The following is a 9,310-nucleotide window of genomic DNA, read 5'->3' as shown; positions in this document are numbered from 1 at the left end:
CCACGAGTCGAATCACACTGCGTTTAGGGCTGCTGCTTTATGGGGATACAGCAAACTGCTGTTTTTCATGGACATGGCACACTGCTGCTTTACGGTTATTGAGATGCCGGTGTCAGGATTTAGCATCCTGTGGTTTTGTATATTGAGCTACCTAAAGCAACAGGAGGTGGGTGGCAAGGGAGATTTTTCCTTAATCATCTTTGAGTTTATTCTGATCATTTAATGGATTAGTTTCTTGAGTTAAGTTTGCATAATATTATTTTGAGACCCTTTATCGTATTTATGTTGTAACGTTATTTATTGTTTTCGATATATTTTCGGTCTCCTACTAACTGTCCCTCTTTGTGATTCCAGGTGCTAAGGGCCTCACTGGTGAACCCTTTTTGGTGTTGGTGTCCCATTCACTCCCTTTTTTTTTTTGCTTTGCCTTTGTGTGTGTTTGAGTTAAATGTGGATTGTGGCGCTCTCATTTTAAGTTGATACCTTCACCAGCTTCACTGCTTTCAGAATAATATTCCAATGAAGTGATTTGACTGATTATTTTAAAAAATTGTATAGTATTTGTCAGATGGATGCAGCAAGTCAAGCTGGCAAATGCTCAGTGAGATGTCTTAAAGAAGACTGACACTTGAGAACCACAAATTCACAAGCTGAAACATCAAGACTGGGCCAACGGTACACAAAGAGATTTGGGACATAAAATGAGGCTGACACTTGATCAAGTGGACTAATGCAGTATTGGTTAGATCACTTATGTACACAAATCACAAGGGTTCTGGCAAGGGATGCTTTTTGATAAAGATGAACTAGACTGACCTTTCGGAGTAAACGATGAACTGAAAAAAGACTCCTGCCACTCTGTGGGAGATACTTTCCTCTAACAGTGGTATTTGAGTACTTGAGGATCTGGAGGTCTTGCATTTGAGCATTCATCCAAGAAACCAGTAAATGCCATGGACTTTAGCATTTGCATGAGACCTCGACAGGCTCAAAGTTTAATAACAGATCCTGAGAACAATAATTTTCCTAATTATTGTGCACAGCATGTTTTAGACATGACATGAGACATTTTTAGATTTCTTCCCCCGTTTAATTAGAAATCATTACAATTAAACAGAATATTTAACATTCAATTTAAATCTATTCACAACACAGTGCAATCACATGACCATGAAGCCAAACTGTACATACAGTATCAAGATACCCAAGAATAAAGTCTATACAATTAACATATAATACATTTGATAGTATTTGGCAGGCAAAACTGACTGTGGTGACAGAAAAGTCTTAGTTGACATGGTGCAAGAGTGGATGTGACGACTGCTGACTGTCATTAAGAGCTGAACCGACAAAACTGATTTACTCGTAAGTATTTCTCAACATTTGAGTAAACGGGTTGCACGCGATGTGCAAAATCTATTCAAAACCCAACTATAAATAGCGCATTATCAGATTAGCAACAGAAGGTGATGAACCAAAGAGCTGGGAAGCTGCCACCTCACTTTCACGAACTGCAGAAAGTGGGCATGACACAGGTCAATCAAACAGTCGGTGATTAAACAGTCTGTTAATACGTTTGGTTAATTCCAGCTATCAGGATTTGGTTTAAACCAACATGCACGAACCTCATGAAGTGGCTCAGAATTAGAAATCTCAAAGCATATGAAAAGGTAAAAACAGAACTGACATGAAACATTCTTATTTTTAGAGAAAGTGAAACATATTGGAAGTTGCAACACACACACATATTTATATAGATATATATCTATACAGATATAGATATAAATCTTAATAATGGATAAACTTAAAAAAAAGGCTCAGATATTGAGATGAATCTGCAGATTAATAACCTCTGGTTTCGACGTTTAGTATTTGTTCTCTCCTGACTGCCCCAACATTACAAAAAAAGGGAATGCAGCAAGGATGAAAACCACAATGCACATTGTGAATTAATGGATCAGGAACAAAAGCATACACGGGATACATTTCTTTATCATGCCCCCCCCCCTTGTTAGAGTGGTATACATTATGTCTTATACATTTCAGCAAAACTATGTCACATACGACAGTAAATCTGATAAAGATATCAAGTGTGAAAAGGGCATCAACACATTATTTAAAAAATACTTTTTTTCCCTGTCATGCCTGTCTGGCATGCCTCGATTGACATACATCTTGTCATATAGAAAGTTTAAAAAAATGGAATAGTCTCTGATCCATGAACTCTCTGAAAGTGCACCAGGTCGCTGCATAACAAGCTAATCAATTAAAACACCCATATTCACCCGAACACCATGCCGTCGAAATAGTGTTTGCTGCCATGGAGATTAAGAGAAATAACCATAAGAACTCAAAAGTAGAGACTTGAGATGTAAACATAAGGTTAGGGTTATTGCCTTTCTTGTAAACACAGTTGTTTAGCATCTTTGAGGACTTCACATTGTATGAAGAAAGAATGACTCAAATTTCTAACATTTTCTTGGAATGATTAATATAATGTAGTAGTGACAGCTTGAATTTTTTTATGGCTTGTTTTTATTCAGAAGTATCGCAAATAAACTTGGAGAATGCTTACACATGCTTCCTCAACCCAAGAGTTGGTATCGGGGCCTCTTTCAATACCTCAGAGATACTCAGGCAGTGCACTCGGGGGTGTGGGGGTGTGTGTGTGTGTGTGTGTGTGTGTGTGTGTGGGGGGGGGGGGGGGGGGGGGGGTGTAAGGATAAAGTTGGCTGTTTGAAAGAAGCACGCAGTCTTGGCTGCAAGGTGTCACAGCAAGTTAAAGATTTACTCCATTAATACTTTAAATACATTAGATTTGCACTAGAAAACGTATGAAAAAGGTCATTCTGTTTGTGATCAGTAAAACCGCAGCTGATCCACTGACTCACTTTTTTGCACTTCAGTTACAGCTAGATTTGGCTTGATTTTTGTTTGGTCGAACATCAAGTAAAAGTGAACATGAGTACTTATTCATGCAAAATACATAGTCTTCCATATACACATATATATACCTAAAAAAACCAGCACATTCAGTTTTTATTTTCTTCAGTTTTTCCAAGTTCTGTTTATATTGCTGAACAGTGAAAATGTGAATATACAGTATTTGTTAATGTACCACCTTTGCCACAGGTTTATCTAATATGCTAAATTGACTTCGTGGAGCCATTCTCAGGTTATGAAAGATGTGATGAAGGGTTCAAAAACAGTTCCAGACCTTTTAGAAACCTGAAATAGCTGCCATTCAGAGAGCAGAGAGCTATCCTGCTGCAGCGTCAGCTGGTCTGGTCGTCTTGACTTTCAAAGCACTACTCTTAAGGAAAGATGTCACATAATTATCAGCATCTGCAGGCTGTTTTTAAAGAAGATCACAGTATTGACAGACTGCTGTCCCATGTTTATCTGACTAGCCCTTGCTGGCTGATGCAGAACAGCTGTGGATTGCCATGATGGCAATAAAAGCATGAAACCTTGGTCTACCAGTATTTAGTGAAAGCGTCTAAATTCTGTGATATTTTCTAACTTTACACATATTCCACTTCTTTTGAAGCACCTTGTATTACACAGAACACAGCTGAACACTGTCACTCTGCATCCCAAAGCCACTTCCTTTAGCATTTCTTTAACATTTAGCTCTTTGTTGCGTCAGTGGTGAAAATCTGCTCAGTGATCTTACAACATCAAAGGATGGACTTGAAGACGTTATCTAGTTTTTCATGGAAGTGTAGATAGGAGACCATCCGATTTAGATCATTTCACTTTAACTTACAAACTTGAATACATTTGGAAAAATCTCACATAATCAAGATCTCATCACCAGCCCTCGATTGCACTGAGGCTGATGAAATCCACAAAGCTTAAACCCATGGATTGCCTGAATCTTTGCACCTCTCTCATTTCAACCCTAATAAAAGTGCAAAGAGTTCACGTTGCTTTGATCTCATCAAACACAGACAGGGGAAGGAAAATCAATTTGAGCATTATTTTGCTGATCGCAGTCTGCATGGAGATCCTTCCTTACATGCCAGCAGAATGCTCCTCACAGGTCAAACCTCCTGAAACCAAACATGCTAAATTTCCATCGATATGGACATCCCCTCGTCATCCAAATGAGTGCTTTTTTATGTCCAGAAGACCATGCTGCATAATGCTAGATCAAAATCTTCTCTCAAAATGACTGGTCTATTACCAAATTGGAGCACTTCATGATGTGAAAATCACTCCAGACACTCTTCATATAGACAGTGAGGGTGGTGCCTTTTGCCTCGCTACACAATTTGAAATGCCTTGAGAAGAGGAGTGCACTTAACTCATCTTCTGAATAAACAGTGTTGGGAATTCAGGTAAATTCAGCTAAAGCATGCAAACTTATGCAGATAACAACACCGTTAAGTGGATGTAATCTATCAGAGCTAATCAATCATCATTTATAAGTGAGGTTTTGATTTATTGTTAATAAAACAGTCACAGTATAAATCATATAAACACAGATTGAAATTCAGTCTGTGTGTCTACTTAAATGGAATGTCTAATCATCTCATTAGAAGTCACAAACTTAGAGAAGACCACGTAGCTGATATCAAGACTACTTCCAAACTATTGCTTCTTCATGGGGGGATAAAGGGGGACTGGTTGCCATGTTTGCTCCACTTTTTTAATCTCTATAAAGTTGTAGGCAGTGCCTAGTTAGATCAACAAATTCACAGATTGCACTTGACTCTCTCTAATGAGCGAAAGCCGCTGTAGCTCCAATGATGTGTGTCCTAATTACTGAAATCGTTAGGAAAGACTTGGCTTGTGAGGTTAGCGAGTTGACTTGAGGGGGTAACTGATCAAGTTTCTTCCCGAACAGCCACAACATCAAAACCATTTCTAGGTAAAGTGAATAATTTGGTTGTTATCTGGAGATGTACCAGTATCCTAAAGATGCCGCCAAGCAACAACACTCCACAATGCTGGCAACTTCCCCATCATGACAAAGCTCCCAACTACAAGACAGAAAAAAGATCAAGAGCGGCTCAAAGAGCCCAGCAGGGTGACATGGCCTCGAGATTACCCAGATCAAAATCTGATCAAGCATTTGTGGAATGACATCGGCGTCAGAATGTTCACCTCTGAGTGGTTGATGCACACTCGGAAGGTTGCTGGTCCTTTCACCAACTTCCCAAGTGTAGATACTGAGTACCACACAGTCCCCCAAAATATTTCTCACTGGTCACTTTGGATAAAACATACTACTAAATTAATAAAATTCACTCTATGTGCCTGTGGTGCCCCCCCCCATAAGGTTCTAAAGAGTCTGAAGCCAGGTGTGCTTGAAAATACCCTAACAGGTATGAGCTCTTTTAGTGGCAAGAAGGGGACCTACAGAGTATTAGCCAGGTCTTTTCATTTTGTGGCTCATCAATATATCACAGGCAGTTATTGCCAGAGAGAAGGTAAGAGCAAGAATAATGGCTCAGAAAACAGAAAGAACAAATTGTGTTTGATGGAGCTCTTCTCACGATTCTAAGCACAGTTTCTTATGTATACATATTTCTTCCTGTAGTCTTTATTGTTAAACTAACTGTCCTAGTAGCCCTTGTAGGGTTTGTGGAGAGAGCCACAGCAGCTCCACCAGGTTGTACTGGCAATAGCCCATCCAGAACCCAAACAACACATCAGTCACATGGTGCCTGCCCAGGAAGACTCGGCTCAGACCCACCAGACACACCCACAGCAGGACAAGGACCCTCAATGGTGCTGCCAGCACGAGGTGAGCAAGCAGAAACCGCCCACACAAGGCGGCACGGGTGGCGTGGCCGGAGGGGAAGGAGTAGCGGTCCACGGAGAAAGTGGCAAACATATCCATCCGGTTGTGCGCTGGTCGGCGTCGACGTACAACTGTCTTAGCAATGGTTATGAGAATGAGGTCCAGCAAAAGGCCTGTAGGGGATGAAGACAAAGAACATTTGTTACAGTGAATAAAGGCACATCAATGTTACCACATCAAAAGAAAGGAGATGACATCATATGACACACACACTGATGTAAACGGCAACTTGCAACAAAAGCATACAAACGCATGGTGGCAACTCAAGTTGGTGGGAAAAAAAAAGTTGTCGGCTACTGACCCAAAGAGTGGTGAAGGTCTTACAGTGCTGTACATTAATGACAACAGAGCATGTATAAGAACCCTGCCTTTATACACAAAGCAGACAACATTATTCTAACCAAAGAGGAGCACAGAGATCAAAGTAATTTGGGATTTCAAACATCTTTACCTTGGCACCATCTGGTTGCATTTATTTTTTTATTTAACATACTGTTGGTCTACGTTTACTGGCCTCTTGCACAAAGCTGATTCAGTGAATTCCCTACTTTATCAATTAGTTTATACAATTTACTCTAAAGTCATCCAGGTACCGTTAAGGAAACCACTGATGATCCAGTTTAGAGCTTTGTCTTTACTGTGTCAAAAGCATGAGTGTCAGCTCTGAACCTTTTCCACAGCAGACACATCCAACAGGCACAAGCGCTCCTAATAACTATGGCTCCATTTCATTCAAGTGTACTAGTTAGCCTTCATAGTGTGACAGTCAGGCAGCATAGTACTCCTCATATGTGCACATGATTTAAAGCATCAGTCCAGATACTCTGGACAAAAACTTCTAATACTGAAATAAAAATGTTAATTTGCATAGTGTACTGACCATAACTGATGCAGATTTACTCAATCAAGTATAACAACCACATATATATTTCATATGGCCAAGGAATCTTTCGAAATGTACAAAGGAAAATTTGGAGGAACCAGTTTGAATGTGCCTGATGCCGCTAGTAAAATGAAAAAATACATTCTATGTATAATAACTGGATTATCTTTGCTTACATTTGTCACTAGATGTGATGTTTTAAAACCAGTCAGGTGATCCACTGACCCTTCAAAAATGACTAAATATGATTATATAGTTACAATAATTGTAAGGATTGTACTAATTATCAGGCAGCAGAGCCGAAGCTCAGTGTTATACATATGTCACTGTCTTTTTACCCTCGACAATCTATTCTATAGTTTTTCTTTAATGTTAATATTCAGCTATCTAGTTCATAAAAACATTCTTTTTAATAAATACTGTCTGCTTACATGGCTCAATGATCAGGTACGAGGAACCCAGAACCAAATGCTGGCTAAAACCCAGTGGATCTCAAGAATTACTCTGATAAAAGCAAAAAGTGTTGTAAAGCTGGCTCTTGCTTTAACCAGGGATTTCTAATCAAGTTATTCCATGTAATCAGTGAGTCTGTAACAAACTGAAGCAAAATATTGGTCCTCGAGAGGAACTAATGAGGAAAAAAAAAAAAAGTTGTGATAATGTATAAGAAATTTAATATTTGAAGCTGGGTAACAGCAACTCCTCTTCACATCAGAATTTTAACCCAAACTATGACCTCCCACCCTCCAAACCTTAGCATGTACTTTGGATAGATAAACCTAACCAAATGGCAACCGAACATACATGTAAACTGCAGAAACTTATCCAGTATGATAAAAGTTAAATGACTCTTTTTGAAAACAGCACAGATTAACGGAATCATGCAATATTAAAGATTCTTCTCTGCATTAAGCCTATGACACAATATTTCATTAGTTTTCATGTCCTCCAGGGCTGCAGTGCTGAAAATTTAATGTAAATGTAGGTGGCATTGAGCCAGTCGTGGCTGTAAATCCAGTGAAAGGATCTAATCTAAACTAATGTGGAACAAAAGATTTTCATTCATGGCTGATAATCACTGCTTTCAAAATCTCTGGTTTAATGACACATTTACTTTCTGAAGTGACTTTAGAGGCCTGCAGTAACAATCACTTCCTTTTCCAGGCACCTATAGATCAGGGGTTGGGTCTTTCTAATCACTTAGCTGGTTCTACTTAATCTAATAGCTCCTAAAGCAGTCTCCGATAGGTTAAAAGGGATCTAGCTGAATACAAACAAGTTGCTGCTGCTTGCTGTCTGATAGTACACATACTGCAGTGACCGCTGACTGATTTTAATGGCAACAGAAATTCTTCACCTCCTAAGACAAGCTGGTCTCAACTGAGCTGTACCAAAGAAGAAAACCAAAGAAGCTCATTCAATATCCCACAATTATGTGCCAATTAATGTGATTACATGTTATTATCACTATAAAAAAATGAAGCAACTTAATTTAGTTTCTGATCAGACTGCAGGATTTCACAGAAACCATTCTCATAAGCATTAGCCAATTGAAACCCACCCGTTTCTCCAGCTGACCAACATGCTGCCTGTCATGACTACAGAAGGCATTGCAGGAGACATGGGGTGCATCTGTTCTGTTTGTCAAAGCAAGACAGTAAGAGGGAAAGTAAAAATCAAAGCCAGAATCAAGAACAGATGATTGCCAGCACATGTGAGGGGAAAAATGACATAAATGGTCTTGGGAGGTGGGATCAACTCTATGCGAGTTCTGAGCAGCTACAAATTGCACACTTGGATTTGGGATGAGGAAGATGGCTAACTGAGTCCTAGGATGCAGTATTCATATGTACTGCAGACGGTACTGTGTGTTTATATGCCGTATTAGAGGAAACAACAGAGTTACAACACACGAGAAACACTGACATGAGAGGCGTTTTACCCAATAGAAGGTTGAGCATGACTTCTTGCCCTGCAACACTGTCACTCTTGTACAGACAGTATGCGGCACCAACCAGCCACGGGATGCCATGTCCTGATATCTCCAACAGTTTCATTAATGGGCGCACACTACCCCAGGATGAGTCCTCACAGGCACACACCCCCAGCCGCTTGGACATCCACAGGTCGATTGCCAGCAAGGAGCTGAGTGCTACGCGGATCAGAGAGGGGTTGAGCCGTATACCGTCTTCTTCAGGTGGCCCTTGACCACCCGCCGAGCCCGTGGAAGAGCTGGAGCCCCGGCGTCGAGTGGGGCTCTCCGAGGCGCGGAGGCGGGCGGTGGTCGGGTCGGAGCCCTGCCGCTGGAGCAGGTGTGGTGGCGGAGACCGGTTCAGCGGCTTCGTCAACGACATGAAGTCATAGGAACTGCCCAGCACCGGGCTTCCTCCGCTGCTGCGGCCGGGGTTTTTAGCTTTTGGAGAAGGCATTTTGTCTGTTAATCAACCAACGTGGATAGTAATGTATGAAGTGATGGCAAAATCCGCAGTGGTAAAATTTCTGCAGCGGTGAGCAAGTTGTCGCACCTTCAGCTCATCTGTTGTTCGTTTGACAATTCTTATCACGTCCAGGAAGACCGAGTCGAATCGCCATATTTGTTGTTCTAATCGCCAAGC

At 40.6% G+C, this 9,310-nt stretch overlaps 1 protein-coding gene across 1 annotated transcript; it reads right to left on the bottom strand.

Annotated features, from left to right (window-relative positions):
* Positions 1 to 1,088: 1,088 nt before the first annotated feature.
* Positions 1,089 to 9,296, bottom strand: plpp6 (phospholipid phosphatase 6). Its single transcript, XM_072389853.1, has 2 exons — positions 8,638 to 9,296; positions 1,089 to 5,925 (listed from the first exon to the last, which is right to left on the bottom strand). Exons 1-2 carry the CDS (start codon positions 9,122 to 9,124, stop codon positions 5,558 to 5,560), a joined length of 855 nt encoding a protein of 284 aa, XP_072245954.1. The 5' UTR covers positions 9,125 to 9,296; the 3' UTR covers positions 1,089 to 5,557.
* Positions 9,297 to 9,310: the final 14 nt, after the last annotated feature.

Source organism: Leuresthes tenuis, unplaced genomic scaffold, assembly GCF_036924035.1.
Source record: "Leuresthes tenuis unplaced genomic scaffold, fLeuTen1.0.hap1 SCAF_7, whole genome shotgun sequence".
In the NCBI taxonomy this organism is placed as follows: domain Eukaryota; kingdom Metazoa; phylum Chordata; class Actinopteri; order Atheriniformes; family Atherinopsidae; genus Leuresthes; species Leuresthes tenuis.
Note: the sequence above shows the minus strand (reverse complement) of the source record. Positions and strands in the feature narration are given on the sequence as shown.